General features: G+C 46.5%; 1 protein-coding gene across 1 annotated transcript in view; it reads right to left on the bottom strand.

Moving 5' to 3' along the window:
- The window catches only part of LOC138304334 (uncharacterized), a 510,987-nt gene that overhangs the window by 234,425 nt on the left and 258,077 nt on the right, over positions 1-18,485 (bottom strand). The window contains exon 4 of the mRNA XM_069244299.1: positions 6,345-6,419. Coding sequence (XP_069100400.1) covers positions 6,345-6,419 — 75 coding nt within the window. The remainder of the gene's footprint in view (positions 1-6,344; positions 6,420-18,485) is intronic.

Genomic DNA, 18,485 nt, shown 5'->3' with positions numbered 1-18,485 from the left:
AAGCCACCACATGGCTGTTGTGAATCTCAACTGGTGGGGTTACTGGTCCAAAGAAAGTTGTGTTAGCCACTGATTTACCTGTAGAATGTCTGCTAGGCAATGGTTTGGAGACTTTAGCTTGGGCTGAAGTGGAGTTGGAGGTCCATGGAGCAATACTGGGCATTCCTGGGCATACTGTTGCTCTTACCACGTCTCAGGCCAAGAAGCAAAGAGGACAGGGAAACGTGGATCCTGGAACAATGGACCAAGTGCTCCCAGAAACTAGGGGTAGGAAGGGCAAGCCCTTGTCCACTATTCCTCCCTCCATAGATGAGTCCCCTTTTGAGGAAGAGGAATTCTCTCCCTTTGTAGAACCTACACCAGGGGAGCTGGAAGCTGATACAGCTGAGCTTTTGGGTTGAGGGGGGGGGGCCTGCCAGGGAAGAGCTGAGTGTGGCACAGCAAAATTGTCCTACATTGGAGGGCCTCAGACAGCAAGCTGTCAAGCAGCAAAATGGTGATGTCACTGACACACACAGAGTTTATCTGGAGAATAATCAAGCAAGGGACCCTAAATCTGGTGCCACCAGGAGACTGGTCCCCCCCTTCAGTACAGGGATTTCCTCCTAACTTTGGCTCATGACATCCCTTTAGCTGGGCATTCAGGCCAGAGTAAAATTGGGACAGACGTGTTCCACATTTTCATTGGCCCCATATGTCAGAAGACACAAAGGAGTTTTGTCACTCATGTGTCACCTGCCAAGCCAGTGGCAAGACTGGTGGCACCCCAAAGGCCCTGTTAATGCCACTACCAGTGGTTGGGGTGCCCCTTGAAAGGGTAGGAGTTGATGTTGTTGGCCCCCTTGACCCTCCAACAGCTTCTGGCAATAGATTTATCCTTGTGGTGGTGGACCATGCCACAAGGTACCCAGAAGCTATCCCCGTAAGGACCACTACAGCTCCTGTAGTGGCAAAAGCCCTCCTGGGAATCTTTTCTAGGGCGGGATTCCCTAAGAAAGTGGTGTCAGACAGAGGTAGTAACTTCGGGCCATATTTATACTTTTTGACGCAAAACTGCGCTGACGTAGTTTTGCGCCAACAAAATTAGCGCCGGCTAACGCCATTCTGAAGCGCCATGCGGGCGCCGTATTTATTGAATGGCGTTAGCCGGCGTTAGCCGACCGGCGCTGCCAGGTGTGCGTGAAAAAAACGACATACACCAGGCAGCGCCGGCGTAGGGAAAAATGGCGTTTGGGCGTCCCAAAATGGGGCAAGTCAGGCTGAGGCAAAAAAATCGTCCTAACCTGATTTGCGCCATTTTCTTTGGGCGCCCAGATGCCATTAACATGACTCCTGTCTTAGCAAAGACAGGAGTCATGCCCCCTTGCCCAATGGCCATGCCCAGGGGACTTATGTCCCCTGGGCATGGTCATTGGGCATAGTGGCATGTAGGGGGGCACAAATCAGGCCCCCCTATGCCACAAATTTTTTAAATAAAAATACTTACCACAACTTACCTTTTCTTCCCTGGGATGGGTCCCTCCATCCTTGGATGTCCTCCTGGGGTGGGCAAGGGTGGCAGGGGGTGTCCCTGGGGGCAGGGGAGGGCACCTCTGGGCTCATTCTGAGCCCACAGGTCCCTTAACGCCTGCCCTGACCCAGGCGTTAAAAAGAGGTGCAAATGCGGGGTTTTTTGCCCCGCCCACTCCCGGGCGTCATTTTTGCCTGGGAGTATAAATACCACGCACATGCCTGGGAGTCATTTTTTAAGACGGGAACGCCTACCTTGCATCTCATTAACGCAAGGAAGGTGTTCACGCCAAAAAATGACGCTAACTTCATGAACTTTGGCGCTAGACGCGTCTAACGCCAAAGTATAAATATGGAGTTAGTTTGCGTCGAATTTGCGTCGAAAAAAACGACGCAAATTCGGCGCAAATGGAGTATAAATATGCCCCTTCATGTCTGCATACCTCAAAGCAATGTGGAAGGAGTGTGGTGTTACCTACAAGTTCACCACCCCTTATCATCCACAAACTAATGGATTGGTTGGGAAATTTAATAAAACTCTCAAAGGCATGATTATGGGACTCTCTGAAAAACTCATAAGGAGATGGGATGTCCCATTACCATGCCTCCTTTTCGCCTACAAGGGGGTACCCCAAAAAGGAGTGGAATACAGCCCCTTTGAACTCCTATTTGGTCACCCTGTTAGGGGTCCCCTTGTTCTTGTTAAGGAGGGTTGGGAACAACCTTTAAAAGCCTTAAAACAGGACACAGTGGACTATGTACTTGGCCTGAGAAGTAGACAGGCTGAGTACAGGGAAAAAGCCAGCAAACAAATTGAGGCCAGCCAAGAGTTCCAAAAGCAATGGTTCGACCAGAAGGCTGTCCTCACAGAGTACCACCCAGGACAGAAGGTGTGGGTTTTGGATCCTGTGGCCCCAAGAGCATTCCAGGACAAATGGAGTGGACCCCATCTAATTGTAGAGAAAAAAAGGTGAGGTCACCTACCTGGTGGATCTGGGCACTGCCAGAACCCCCCTAGGGTGCTTCATGCCAATCGCCTAAAGCCTTACTATGACAGGGCTCACTTAACCCTGCTCATGGCTACAGATGAGGGACAGAAAGAAGAGAGTGACCCTCTCCCTGATCTCTTCTCCACCACTGAAAATGATGGTTTAGTGGAGGGAGTGGTTCTGGCAGACTACCTTACTGCTGAGCAGAAGGAAGACTGTAAGAATCTCCTTGATCAGTTTTCTGAACTCTTCTCACTCACACCTGGTACAACTACTTGGTGTGAACATACAATTGACACTGGAAACAATTTACCTGTCAAAAGTAAAAATTGCAGGCAACCTGACCATGTCAGAGATTGCATAAAAGCTGAAGTTCAGAAAATGTTGGACCTTGGAGTTATTGAGCCTTCTGATAGCCCCTGGGCTAGCCCAGTGGTGCTTGTCCCCAAACTGCATAGCAAAGAAGGAAAGAGAGAAAGGTGGTTTTGTGTGGACTACAGGGGTCTCAATACAGTAACCAAAACAGATGCTCACCGTATACTCAGGACAGGGGAGCTAATAGATGCTCTGGCATATGCCAAGTATCTAAGCACTTTTGACTTGACTGCGGGGTATTGGCAGATCAAGATGTCAGAAGATGCTAAAGCAAAAACTGCATTTTCTACCATAGGAGGGCATTATCACTTCACAGTGATGCCCTTTGGTTTGCAAAATGCGCCTGCCTCTTTTCAGAGGCTGGTGAATACAGTCCTCCAAGGTTTGGAAGCTTATAGTGTAGCATATCTCGACGATATTACTGTCTTTATCTCCACCTGGGATGATCACCTGGTCCATCTCTGTAAAGTTTTGGAGGCCCTGCAAAAGGCAGGCCTAACTATCAAGGCTTCAAAGTTTCAAAGTGCCAGTTGGGGCATGGAAAAGTAGTTTATCTGGGCCACCTGGTAGGTGGGGAACAGATTGCACCACTTCAGGGGAAGATTCAGACCATTATGAACTGGGCTACCCCTACAACCTTCTTAGGTCTTACTGGGTATTACAGGAGGTTCATTAAGAACTATGGCTCCATTGCAGCACCTCTTAATGACCTCACCAGTAAGAAAATGGCTAAAAAGGTATTGTGGACAGCTAGCTGTCAGAAAGCTTTTGAGGAGCCTAAGCAGGCACTGTGCTCTGCACCAGTCTTAAAGAGCCCAAACTACTCCCAAAAATTCATTGTTCAAGCAGATGCTTCTGAATTAGGGGTAGGGGCCGTACTATCACAACTGAACTCAGAGGGCCCAGGATCAACCTGTTGCTTTCATTAGCAGGAGGTGGACCCCTAGAGAAAAGCTTTGGTCTGCCATAGAGAGGGAGGCCTTTGCTGTGGTCTGGGCACAGAAGAAGCTGATACCCTACTTGTTTGGGACTCACTTCATTGTTCAGACTAGCCATAAACCTCTATTATGACTTAAACAAATGAAAGGTGAAAACCCTAATTTGTTGAGGTAGTCCATTCCAACCACCCCAATGCAGATGGACTCTTCAGATATTTCCACTTAGATAATGAAGACTAATCTGGGCAAGGTTAGCCTTATTGTCCCTCGTTTGGGGGGTTGCGTAGGAAAGTACCATCTTCCTTGGCATGTTACCCCCATTTTTACCTGTATGTCAGTATGTTTTTGCCTGTCTCACCGGGATCCTGCTGGTCAGGACCCCAGTGCTCATAGTTTATGGCCTATTGTGTGTGTTTGTGTAGTGCTTAACTGTGTCACTGAGGCTTTGCTAATCAGAACCTCAATGCTTATGCTCTCTCTGCCTTTAAATTTGTCACTGTAGGCTAGTGACTTCATTTACCAATTTCACACTGGACCCCCCTTATAAGTCCCTAGTATATGGCACCTAGGTATCCAGGGCATCTGCAGCATTTCTTTTGACACCCATAGGGAGCTCAGACAAACCCTCGCACAGGCCTCCCATTGCAGCCTGCGTGAAATAACACACACATTATTTCACAGCCATTTTCACTGCACTTAAGTAACTTATAAGTCACCTCTATGTCTAACCTTCACTTGCTGAAGGTTAGGTGCAAAGTTACTAAGGGGCATATTTATACTCTGTTTGCGCCGGAATTGCTTCGTTTTTTTTTACGCAAATCAGACGCAAAGCTAACTCCATATTTATACTTTGGCGTTAGACCCGTCTAGCGCCAAAGATCTTGGAGTTAGCGTCATTTTTTAGCGTGGACACCTACCTTGCGTTAATGATATGCAAGGTAGGCGTTCCCGTCTAAAAAATGACTCCAAGGCATGTGCGCCTTATTTAAACTCCCGTGCAAAAATGGCGCACAGGAGTGGGCTGGTAAAAAAAAATGACGTCCAGCCGCTTTTGCACCTCTTTTTAACGCCTGGGTCAGGGCAGGCGTTAAGGGACCTGTGGGCTCGGAAGGAGCCCAGAGGTGCCCTCCCATGCCCCCAGGGACACCCCCTGCCACCCTTGCCCACCCCAGGAGGACACCCAAGGATGGAGGGACCCATCCCACGGAACTTAAGGTAAGCTCAGGTAAGTAATTTTTTTATTTTTTTTTGTGGCATGGGGGGCCTGATTTGTGCCCCCCTACATGCCACTATGCCCAATGACCATGCCCAGGGGACAGAAGTCCCCTGGGCATGGCCATTGGGCAAGGGGGCATGACTCCTGTCTTTGCTAAGACAGGAGTCATGTCAATGGAGGGTGGGAGTCAAACAAAATGGCGCAAATCGGGTTGAGGCAGATTTTTTGCCTCAGACCGACTTGCCCCATTTTTTGACGCCCAAGCTCCATTTTCCCCTACGCCGGCGCTGCCTGGTGTGGGTCATTTTTTTGGACGCACACCAGTCAGCTCTGCCGGCTAACGTCATTCCATAAATAAGGCACCCGCATGGCGCTTTGGAATGGCGTTAGCCCGCGTTAACATTTTTGATGCACAACTGCGTTGGCGCAGTTGTGCGTCAAAAAGTATAAATATGGCCCTAAGTGTGGGGCACCTTTTCACTAGCAACCTTCCCCGTAGGACATCTCTAGAAAAGGCTAAAGCTGCACCGCAGGAGGAAGATCTGCTTTTTCCACTCCCCATCTACCCATAACACACCACAGATGTTGGCAGCCTATCACCCTTTGTGGACTGTAACATTAAATATGGCCAACAAAGGGAGCATTCTAATTGGCTAGTCAGCTACCAATGTTTCATTCTGGGTTCTAATTGTTTCTTAAATTATGTCAAGTCAGTGAACATGGCCTATAACACTGGCTATTGAACATCTTCTCTATGCGTGTGAACTGGGCCAATAAACAGAGCTACTGCTCCTATACCAGCAATGGCATTATCAAATGAATTGAACAGCAGTCATTCTTCCCCAGCCTGCCTCACTTCCTGTCCCCCCAAGTAGTCTCTTTTCAGTTCATTACCAAGTTCTGGAACAGTTTCATGAACAATCCAAAAGTAGCAGTTATGGACTGCACTTGAGGAAACCTGATTGGCTGTCCCACTCAACATAATAATGAATGCACCAACTCTTTGGCAAAATAGTGGACATTTTTAAGCTAACTTGTTTGCCTTCCTTTAAACTGTTGTCAGATAATTATTCAAATTCTTGGCGTTGGAATATTGATAAACTTAATAGACAGTGTATTCTTTCATGTATATTTATCATGCAGATATAAAGAGAGCATATCTAAGATCAGTATCACTAGTTGTTAGTGTGCAGTTTTGTGGTAGCCCTGCACACCGATACTGCTGCAGAGAAGCATCCTATCAGATAAACTCATAGCATATAAAAGAATGACCATTAAAAAACAACGTTAATCAAAAGGATTTGCTTTATTACATACCTGTGCATCTGAAGATTGTAAATTCACCTCAATTGTTGTATCAGTGTAACTGCCATCAGGGAAAACCTGCTGAACCTGGAACAACAACAACATATAAGATTAAGGCAAGTTGGAATGTGTACCTTACCAACAAGCACTGGCAAAGTTAATAGGTCATGTCTATGCAAGAGCTATTGACTCTGAAATGAGTTTTAGCCATGTTATACACTACTGTGGCTGCTGTCCAGCAGGGCTAAAAGATAGTGGCGTAGAGGAGAGTGGCATGGAGTGTTGTGGACTAGAATAGCAGAGATTGTCGTGTATTAGAGTGGCATAGTGTGGAGTGACGTAGAGTGACATACACTGAGGTGGCATAGAGTAGACTGGACAAATGTAGAGTGCATTCGAGTAGAGTGTTGCAGAGTATAATGGCGCACAGCGCAGTGGCATTGAGTGCAGCAGCATATAATGCAGTGTCGTAGTAAACAGTGGCGTAGATTAGGGTGGTGCATAGTAGAGTTCATTGGTGCACAGCAGAGTGGCGGAGAGTAGGGTGGCAAAGAGTAGAGTGGCGCAGAGAAGAGTGCTGCAGAGAATAGTAGCATAGAGAAGAGTTGTGCAGAGTGCAGAGTAGAATGGTGCAGAATAGAGTAGAATAGAGTGGCGTAGATTGCAGTGGCGTAAAGTAGAGTGGTGTAAAGTGGTGCAGAGTGGAGTGGTGTAGATTGAGTGATGCAGAGGACAGAGTCCAGTGGCATAGAGTACATTGGTACAATGTGGCGTAGAGTAGCATAGAGTGGTGCAGAGTAGAGCATAGTGGAGTAGAGTGCAGTGGCATAGAGTGCAGTGGTGTAGAGTGGAGAAGCATACAGTGGAGTAGTTCAGAGTAGGTTGGCGTCGAGGTCAGTGGCACAGAACTAGTGTTGCAGAGAGTAGAGTGTCAGAGTGCAGAAGGGAAGAGTAGAGTAGAGTGACGTACAGAGCAGAGGTGTAGCGTACAGTGAAACCGAGTAGAGTTTAGATGTGTAGAGTGCAGTGACATATGATGAAGTTGTGGAGAGTGCACTGGCGTAGAGTGCAGTGGTTAAGAATAGAGTGCCTTAGAGTACCGTGGCACAGAGTGGAGTGGTGCAGAGTGGAGTAGAGCAGTGTTGAGTGCAGTGGCACAGAGTAGATTTTTTTAGAGTAGAGTGAAGTGGCTTAGAGTGGAGTGGAGCAGGGTAGAGTGCAGTTGTGTTGAGTGGCATAGAGTGTAATGGAGTAGAGTAAAGTGGTGTAGAGTGCAGTGGCATAGAGTGCAGTGGTGCAGAATAGATTAGAGTGGAGTACAATGGATTTGTGTAGAGTGCAGCGGCATAGAGTTGAGTGCTACAGAGTAAAATGCATTGCCATAGAGTGTAATGGCATAGAGTGCACTGGCATAGAGTGCAGTGTTGCAGAGTGTAGTAGAGCACCGCGGCATAGAGTGGAATTGTGCAGAGTAGGTTGGTGTGGCCTAGACTGGAGTAGTGTAGAGTGCAGTGGCGAAAATAGCAGTGGTGTACAGTAGAGTGGCGAAGAGTGCATTGGCACAGAGTAGAGTGGTACATGGTAGAATAGAGAAGCATAGCGTGAAGCGGTTAGAATGCAGTGGCATAGAGTGGAGTGGTGCAAAGTCTGGAGGACTGGAGTGGTGTAAAGTGTATTAGTGCACAGAGGAGTGCATGGGTGTGGAGTGGTGCAGAGTAGAGTGGAATTCGATAGAGTGGAGTATTCATGGTGTGGCAGCACAGTGCCATTACAGACAAAACACATTTTCACATTGAAATGACCATTACATTTGCACAAACATACAATTTTACTAATAAATCTATACAGTGCACAGATGAAGATGTGTGGAAATTACATTACATAGGGTAATGATTTGTTTTGATCACATTAAAGTATATGTTTCCAACACACTTGAGAAATAACAAAAAATTTATTTGTAATTCTGATATATTCTGAAATACTTAAACAGTTCATTTAATGCTCTCATGTGCTGGAAAAACCTGTTTCCTAACCCTAGTATCCAGCAAGATTGTGATATAAATTTTCTCACTTTGAAGTCAGAAAAAGAAAGTAAACAAGTGCCCTCTAAAGACAGCACCTGACATTCGACCTCGGTCTTTGACTGCACAGCAAATGTGACTAGATAAAAATAAGATTTACAGGCCTGTTTACAGAAAGGGAGAACTTGGAAGTATATAGTAAATAAGGTTTTGACAAGGAAGGAACAAACCCAAGCTGGACACCCTAAAACAAATAAAGCCAGCAAAAGGAAAGCAAGAAAATGTGAGTTACAAACCACAAAGCCAATGGCAACCATGGGGCAGAATGCATTCCTAGGTCAACTTTCTGAATGTCCCCAAGATGCTCATTCTCAATTTATACATCCGTATACTCGTTACACCTTGAAAAAATGTAAGGTTCACCTAACAACTAGGGCCCTGATTTATACTTTTTGGTGCAAAACTCCAACCATTTCTGTGCACCAGCCGGGCACCATATTTATGGAATGGTGCAAGCCGGTGCAAAGCGTAGGCTAGCGTCAACAAAAATGACGTTAGTCGGGTGGAGCTGGTGGTATGGAAGAAGAGGGTTTTTCACCCAAAAATGACACTAGGCAGGTTAGAGTGAAAAAAAATGACTAACCAGATTAGAGTTATTTTATGGTGCTAAACCTACCATGCCACAGGACTCCTGCCTTAGAAATGGCAGAAGTCATGCCCTCCACCCCAGTGGTCAGCACAGGGGACAAGGGTCCCCTGGGCATGGCCATTGCACCCTGTGCCATGTATGGGAACCCATTTCAGGGCTCCCTATGGCACTTTAAAAAATAAAATAAAATACTTACCTGTACTTACCTGGGATGTGGTCCCCCATCCTCTGCTGTCCCTCTGGTGTGCGTGGGGGTGTCCCTGGGGCCTGGGGAGGGCACCTGTGGGCTTATTCCATGGTGTTTCACCATGGAAATAGGCCCACAGGTCCCCTAATGCCTGCCCTGACTCAGGCATTAAAAAATGGGGCGAAGCAAGCTTTGCACCATGTTTGACCCCTTCTCCCTCCCATGCACCATTTTTGCACAGTATAAATATGGCGTTAAGGCCGTAGAGTCATTTTGTGCACGGGAACGCCTACCTTGCATCGCATTAAGGCAAGGTAGGTTTCCACGTCCAAAAAATGACTTTAACTCCATAAATTTGGCGCTAGACTGGTCTAGCGGCAAAGTATAAATATTAGATATAGAGTTAGTTTTGCACCGAACTAGAGTAAAAAAAAATGACTCTAATTCGGTGCAAAGAGGGTATAAATATGTCCCTAACTGTGTCCAAAACTACATACATTTTTCACACACCTTTCGGAGTATTTCTTAAAATCCCATTAGATTCCGTAAATAGTGCGAAACATAGTTTGCTGTTATCTTGCAAGAGTTTTTTTTTTTTAAACAAAAACAAGTGATATACAGGGATGAGACTGGTTCGAGCAGAAATTTCTCTTGGAAAGATATTTTTTGCATGCATCAGTCTCCTACACGTGAAAATTACAAAAAAGTTGATTAAAGAGAAAAGTTTACAAATTTCACACAGAGCAAAATTCACTAATTTCATCGCCAACATAAAAATTTCAGCCAGACCTACCAACAAACTATCACTGAACTTTCCTTAGTTGTCTACTATCAACAAAAAGCTTACACAGGGTCAGCCCCCTTCAGCCATTGTTTGTTTGAAAATTTCATGCAGATTTTGAATCAGCCACCAATAAAACCCTAAGGTGTTGGAAATGTTAGTGAGGCCGAGTGAAATGGGCTTTAGCTATTTGTGGCCACGTGTAGCTGCAAAGGAGCGGCAAGTGGCTCATAGCAAAGGATTCTGTTTGAAAGCACTATCATGGGCCCGGTATGTGGAGGTCCCTGAATTGCTGACAGGAAAAGTCATTCAACCTGGGAAACATTTAAAGCAGCTGCAAGATACTTCAGACTACTGCAGGTCATAACTTCTTTTACTCCATGTAATGTAGAGTAGGTTACAAGTTGGCCGCCATTGACCCTGAAACCCAATCCTGTATGGACCTGTAAATCTGGTGGGTTGGGTGAGTGAGGAGATTAGACACAGGACAGTGCATGCACATGGAGAGTGATAGCGCATGGGGGTGGAGGCTCTCCGGTGCCAGGAGCCATCCGCCTTGTACTGTGGTATTCTGAATTGCACCGGCTAAACGTAGGTCGGGTCTGGAGCAATAATGCACATTGACCAAGTGCTGTTTAATGGTAGCACATAACTCCCCATATGCAACACACCCATGCTATTTATAAGTGCATAATGCTACACAGGGTGCAGAGTTGAACTAAAACCCCGCATGCAGACAGGGAAAAACATGATACCACCCCTATACTGTCGCAGGAGGTGGTACACTAGATCCCTCCCCAAAATTAAATGAATGTGGAAACAAAACATAACATGATCACACGTTGAAAATCAATACATAGTCATCTGAATCTCTGGCACAGGTTGCTGTTGACTTGGACCAATGCTCAGAACTGCCATCACACTAGGAAGTTCTTTAAGTGCGTGGAGGGCACAGGATTGCTTCGCAGGTGGTACCTCGAGGGCTTGCTTTGGCCAGAGAGCCTGGAATTGGTGGACATTGTGGCTGAGTTGTCACCACTTCAGCCAGATAGTGCTTTCTGGTCTGGGCTCTCAGAGCCTTCCCTTTGGGGGGGGCATGGGGGGTGAGTGGTGTGACTCATCGTCGAGTAAGGTTAGGTCACTGGGCCCCAGAGAGTCTTGGGTGTCTTCTCTAGCTAGGCCTAGGGCTCTTTTAAAAAATGAAATGTTTCTCATGATATTCTTCGCTGTGCTGTGCTCATCATGCCTCTGCTTTGGATGAAAACCCATGGCTGACTCTTAAATGGCAGCCTAAACTTCCTACCCGTATACCAGTCCTTTACGAATACCAGATCACCAGGATGGACAGATGAGGATTGGGATCTCCGGTTGGCACTGGCTCTGTTGTTTGTCTTTTATATTTCCTGCTGAACATGTTCCTTGTTCAAATAGGTAGCCACCCACTCTGGGTGGTGAGGGAGAGTGTCAATCACTACTCTCCCCACCCTGGCATGTCATGGGGCTAGACCTGTGGTGGAGTATGGGGTCTGTCGGTATTCTCGGAGGAACCCTTATATGGTTCTTTCCACAGGTTGCTGGACTGCATGAGCAATGCAGATTACCTTGTTGAGGGGCCTCATGAAACGTTCAATCTCCCCATTTGCCTGAAGCCATCTTGGTGTTATTTTCTGGTGATGGATGCTCCGACTGGAAATATGCTGAGATCTCTTGGACCTGGAAGGGTGGCCTGTTGTTGGATCTTAATTCTTTCATCATTCCGTGTGCTGCAATCATCTTTTCCATCTTGGAGAGGACGTTGGGGTAGTTTGAGATGCCACCTGCTCAACCTCAGGGTATTTAGTGTAGCATCCGTTAGAACAAGGGTATACCATCTATGTGGTAGGTGGCCAAAGTCAAGGCTGGTGCACTCCCATGGTTGCTGGGGCCCTGGTTCAGTAAGCAGAGGGGCCGGTGCTTCTGGTGTGCCTGACACTTGGCACCACTGCCACAACTTCACTGCAGTCTCCACCATGGCATCCATTTGCGGGACCCAGACTTTTGTTATAAGTCTAGCTTTAGTCTTAACAATGCCCTGAAATTCGGGGAATCACCAATCGCGGTCCTCTTAGCAGACACCCTGTGGAGTATGTCAATAGTTTGTGTCAGACATTAAATAGGACTTCCCGTGTTTTCTTGGCTTCGGGAGTCCTCTCCGATAAGTGGTTTTTGTGGGTGTACCAGCAGCCTGACTGAACTGCAGCGATAGCTAGTTGTAAACATTCATCTGCCTGGGTGGTCGAGACAATGGCGTCCAGTGACAGTGGGAGTGACCTGCAGCACTCCACTACGTAACAGACATAATTATCTGTTTCCTCAGCTTCATCAGCCTCCTTTTGAGTTGCACCCCGAGGGTGACTGAAAAGATAGTCAGCTCGATTCGTTGCTCCAGGCCTGTATTCTACTTTTCATTCGTAACTCTTGTAACTGAAGCATCCACTTTTTAGTCCGTGGTGATGGTTTGGATGCAGATCCCTGGAACAGGGGCACCAGGGATTTGTGTTCGGTGATAACCAAAAATGGGTATCCATAGACATACAGGTGGAAGTGTCTACATGCACAGTGTAGGCAATGGCCTCTTTCTCTATTTGGGAGTATCTCTGCTCTGCTGTTGTGAGGAATCGGCTGGCATAAGCCACTGGGGTCCACTCGCCATGATGTTCCTGTTGGGTTAGGACGACACTTAGACCTGTTGGACTGGCATCAACCGCAATGGTGGTTGGCTTCAGGGGGTCAAGGTAGGACAGGGTTACATCAGCGGATAGTGCTTGTTTGGTCTTTTGGAATGCCTCATCTTGGGCTGTTCTCCATACCCAGGGAGTGGTGGTCTTGGTAAGTTCACAGAGTGGCTAGATAAGATTGGAGAGGTCGGGTATGAAATTGCCACAAAAGTTTACCATTCCAAGAAAGCTCTGCACTTCAGAGATGTTGGTGGGTGGGGGAGACTTCCTGCACGCCACGCACCTTCTTGTGGTCTGGTGCTACCCCTTTGGCAGAGAAAATATAGCCAAAAAAGCTGATAGACTGCTTCATGAACTTGCGATTTTCTTTGCGGAGGGTCAACCCTGAATCTCGGATCCTCTTGAGGGCTCTTCTTAGGTACTCGTGGTGTTCTCTCACTGTTTTGGCAAAGATCAGGATGTTGTCGCTGATATTAATGACACCTTGTAAGCCGGCGAGCATTTCTTGAATCATGTTTTGGAATACCTTCGCCTTGCTGGATATTCCAAAGTTGAGTCGGCGATACCTTCTGAGGCCTACATGTGTGGAGAATGTTGCACTATATCTTGAGTCAGGTTGGAGAGGCAGCTGATGATAGCCTGAGCGAAGGTCAACTTTAAAGAATCACTTATCACCTGTAATTTCTCCTAGGATGTCATCAATCATAGGGGTTAGATAGCATTTTCTTTTGATTTCTGCATTCAGGAGCCTTGTGTCCATGCAAATGCGTACTTCACCTGGTTGTTTCTGTTTCTTTGCCACCATGATCGGAGCCACCCAAGGTGTAGGGTCGGCAACGTTTTCGGTGATGCCAGCTTTCTATAGTTTTGCTAGCTCTTCCTCCACCTTTGGCCTGAGGTGGAATGCGATCTGTCATTGTAGCAGTGCTACTGGCTGGATCGTTCGACCGATGTGCAGCTGTACATCTTTTCCTTTCAGACATCCAATGCCTTCGAAGATTTCTTCAAATTTTGCTAGAATGTTGGCCAGTTCTTCCAGTTGTACTCCCAATGCTAAGGATATGAGATTCAGGGCTTTGGCAGTGTGGCCACTGACTCGCATGCCATGGCCGCATCTGCTACGTAGATGGTAGTGGTTATGCTGGTCCCTGAGTGGGACACTGGTGACTTGAAGCACTTCAGTATGGGCAGCGGCTGCGACTGACCATAGACAAATACCTTTACTGGTAGGTGTCAGTGGACATGAGGTTGATCAATGCATCTGTATCGAAGGTTGCAAGGACTAGGTGTGGTCCCAAGTGAATCTGACACTGAGGGAGTGGGTGACATGTAGATTGTGTAGGCCCAACGGTTTGCACAACATAGTCTGTGTCGGCATCATCCATGTCTTCGGGTTCGCCAGCCTCCTCAGTCATTGCATGGGCTGTCTCTTTTGGAGGCTTTCTCTTTGATGACCTGCAGGCATCAGTGAAATGATTATATTTATTGCACGCAGTGAACTGCCGGCCTCAGGCAGGGCAGTTGTTGGGTCTGTGGGGGTAGATCTCCTCAGTATCCACAGGACTGTCTGGACTCTGCCAGCCACCTTGTTTCCGTTGGGCGTTTAGAGATATTGGTGATCTTCCGCGGTTTAGGCTATTGACGGGCTCTGATGTAATCAACCTATGGAGAGCCGCTTCGATGTAAGAAGCCCTCATTTTTTTCAGTCCTTTAAACATCCCCAGGGTCAGGATGTCTTGTAGCGATTTCCCTGATTCTTGGAATACCGTCTTTTGGAGTTTGGCCGATGAGCACCCCTGAATGATTTGTCCTCTGATCTCCTCTTGTTTATCATTCAAACCACGTGTTTGCGAGCTTCTTAAGGCAGCTGTGAAATGTAGCCAGTGACTCTTCTGGTTCTTGACAGGCTTGTCTGAACATGAACCATTCATAATCTGTGTCCGCCATTAGTTCAAAATGTGCATTTAGTGCTGTGACTGAGGTTGCATATATCTTTTGAGGTCAATTCTACTAGAGTTTGTAGATTATGTATATGTCCTTGCTGCCCTATGGAGCGTCTCTGTGCTGCAATGCCAGCGTCTTTGAAATAGAATTGGAGGTGTTCTACCCATTCTTTTCAAATTGGCACTTGCGAGGAGGGTGCCCCTTTAAACTATGAACTGTTCAATGGCTGGGACTGTGGACATGATGTCACCTTTGCGTATCGGTCTATGATAGGCTTTCACCTAACTCAGTTCTGTGGGTGTGGTGAGTCCCCTTACTCCCACAGCACGAGCACTGTCATGTGTGCAGTGCAGACGCCTGACCAAGGGGTGCGGGGCGCAGTGTGTGACTGTGTCACTACACGCTGTTCGGGCCTGTGGTCTCTGATGGGCCGCGATGACTTAGTGGTCCTGTCTGTCCCCTTTCTTCATGTCCCATAAATGAGCCTTGTGGGCTGTGGGCTGGTTTTCTCTACTTGAGTTATGCCCCAGCCATGGGTGCGCTGGCCAGGTGGATTTCGAAATCTGGGAGCCTCTTTGCAGGGCCAATGCTCTGTGTCGCCCTGGTATGCAGCCAGCTTCTTGGTGATGGGCAGAGCAGCCTGAAAGATGAGAGGGCCTTATGTATGGCGATTTAACGCAGGACGCGCTGGAGCCCTTTTGTCAGATTGTACGGCAGGGCTTTTCTTTCCCTTAATTCACCGCGATTACAGCTTTCTTTTCACAATTGTGACAACTGATGTAAGAAGTTTGCCATTTTGTTCTGAATCGGCCTTGAGAAAGCCCCCGCTTACCCGCCAAAGGGGCGAAACACGTGTTGGCTGTTCTTCCACTGAATATAGCTTCTCGATCACTTTGGTTTGATCGCTCGATCAGCTAACTGGACTATCGCTTTGCTGATTTTCTTTGGAATCTAATTTCAGCTTTAAAGACTGCTACAAATCAACTGGGTTATATAAACTTAATTTCTGCTTCAAAGACTGCCACAATTATACTGGATTATATATCTATGGAACGGTTTCTTCTTTTTTGTTACAATAAACAATCACTTAAGCATTTTGCCTGTTAACAGTAATTTATGAAGTGGGAACTCACCTCTAATTAATCTAGCCTTATGTATGGCCTGGCGGGTGCAGGGCATCCTGAGACCCTTGTGGTATCCCTCTTGTATACGTGGGGACAGCAATTCTCCCTTCTTCACCTGTAGCCGTCCTGGATGTGGAGTGGCCATGCTGTTCACTGCTGAGGGTGTGTTGGCAGGGCCACTGACTGCAGAAATGCAGGCTCAAAGATGCCGGTGGAAGAGGCTGTGCACCAGTGTCCGGCTCGCGGGGTTTGCGAGACGTGGGAAGGATAACTGGTCTTGTTATGAATCGCACCGGCTACCCATGGTAAGGGCCTGGAGCAATATTGTGCAGAAAGAAACCAAGTTCTGTTTAATGGTGGCGCATAACTGTTGCAGCACTCCCACACTATTTATTATGGGTGCGTTGCACCAAAACCCCACAGGCAGGCGGGGGAAACCATGAGACCACGTCTGCACTGTCGCTGGAGGTGGTACATTACAAGAGCCACATCAAGTTCCAGGCAACTGGAGTTCGCCTGCTTCTCTATAAATGGGAAATGAGAACTGTGCAAAACAACACATCACAGAAATGGGAAAACAAAACTAGAAATAGAACCATTGATTCAAACCTTAGGAACAAACACAACTTCAGCGACCAGTCCACAGCAACCGACAGGGAAATTCATTCTTCCTTCACGTTTCAGGAGGCTTCTGCACTCACTCACACATCTATTCACCAATCCACTCAGTAATTTATTCACTCAGCCATACATGTAGACATTCACCCACACACTCATCATCTATGCGCTCACCCACCCATCCAGTCATCTACCTACTGACTCATTTTCACATTCACTTATTCAACAATTCACATATCTCACCAAACAATGAAGAAGAACTTTTTGATGTAAAAAGCAAGAAAATCAGGCTTTATCAACACTTGTTTTATATGTAATTCCAGAGACAGGTAGTGTGTGGTGCTGAGTGTTGTTACCCAGTTCAGTGTATGTACCCTGTTAGAGCAAGGGGTCAGAATGGCAGTATGTGAATCAGTTGTTTCTCTTCAGAAATATGAACTGTGGAGTGGGGCACAGAGAAGTGCAAAGGTCTATCCTGCCCCACATCAGGGTCCATGATAGATGACAAGCACCCCAGATAGGTGACTAGGTATCCCTTTTGCTCCGCCAACCAACTATGTGCCGAATGTCCTGTATAGTAATATTTGCTGTAAAACCTTTGGAGTTTCAAAGGGACATGAGGCGCAATTCCAAATGTGTTACTAAATGGAAACGTCAACACCTGGTGTAGAGTCCTTGTTGGGAAAAGGCTGTTGAAAACTTCCTTTTTGGGACCAAAACCATGCATAGAGCAGGACCAGCTTAAGAATGCAGCTGCTGAAGTTGCTTACCCACTGGGCTCACCTGGCCCCATTTCCCTGTGAGCTTCTGTTTTTTCTGTGACCTGAACCCTGTAAGACCGTTATTGGAGGCCCGCCAACCACCCAGGTATGCAAAGGCCTTTGCTTCTGACCTAGGCGCTAGAAGGAGGGGTGTGGGGGCTGCTGCAGCACTCACAAAATAACCATGCTGGAGTTCAAAAGGTGAATGAGCAACAAAGAGGCATTTAAATTTCATTTCTAATTTGTCAGATAAAGTGACATTGCTGTGCATTCAAAGACAGAGGTCAAAAGTTAGGCTGTCAAGTTGTTGCCTATTCCTTTTAACATAGAGAACAGTGTTTACTTTTCTTTCTCTACCTACAAAGATTGAGGATTTTGTAAAATGAACTGTTTGACAATCTTGCTGGAGTACACAGCGTGTGAAAGAAAAGGCTGTAGGGTGTCAGTAGTTTTCCAAATACACAACATTTAAATACCCGTAAACAAACTGCACAAATAGTTCAACACAGATCAGCAATTAGGAAAACACAAATGACATTTCTATTGTAATTCTGAAGTGTGATGGAAAAAAAGATTTTAATAGGATCCAAACAAATCAAGACACTTTACTTGGTGATGTGCAAATGATAAATATTTGCTCTCAAGAGATCTCCACACATTATCGTTTGCACTACATAGTTTTAGCAGTAAGCATGACAGCGCAACTTTTGCGTACATTTCAATGGAAAATGTGCTGTGTAAATGTCAATGTGATACCACTCAATGCTTTAGCAATATATTTGTGATAGTGTGCTCCAAAATTCACCATGGACTACATACCACACCCATACCACTTTCCTGCTGAATGGCTGTGGCTCATTTGCTACACTTGTACTTTGTGTAAAGTTTGTATTTTTGTTCAGTCTGTATGAGTTCAGTGGCGTAAGATTGATGGCACCACCCCTACTCTCGAAATTGTTTCAGCTACACTGGCTTCTGACCTCAGTGGGGGACCACAAATTGCTTGACAGGAACATATTTGACAAAATTGCATTAGCCAGTATGGCACATGTTGTTCCAGCATAGATGAAATCCAAGTAAAGTTCCATGTTTTGTTGGCACTCCGGGCGTTCTTTCTTTTTCTTTTTTTCCTTTTCAGATACAACCGGGGTTTGTTTGTCAAAAAAACACACAATACCCACACTGGGAGATATCATCCTGTGTTAGGGGACCATTGTTTGTTCCCCTTGCATGGGAGGCTGGGTATGAAAAATATGAATTACGTGGACAATTCTAAATAGGATGAACCTAACGATACCTGAAAATTTGTGATTCAGTGGCAGACGTCTGCTGCCTTAGGGCTCTACCAGCC

The sequence above is a fragment of the Pleurodeles waltl genome, chromosome 7 (genome assembly GCF_031143425.1).
Source record: "Pleurodeles waltl isolate 20211129_DDA chromosome 7, aPleWal1.hap1.20221129, whole genome shotgun sequence".
NCBI lineage: Eukaryota > Metazoa > Chordata > Amphibia > Caudata > Salamandridae > Pleurodeles > Pleurodeles waltl.
This window is presented reverse-complemented; position numbering and strand designations above follow the sequence as displayed.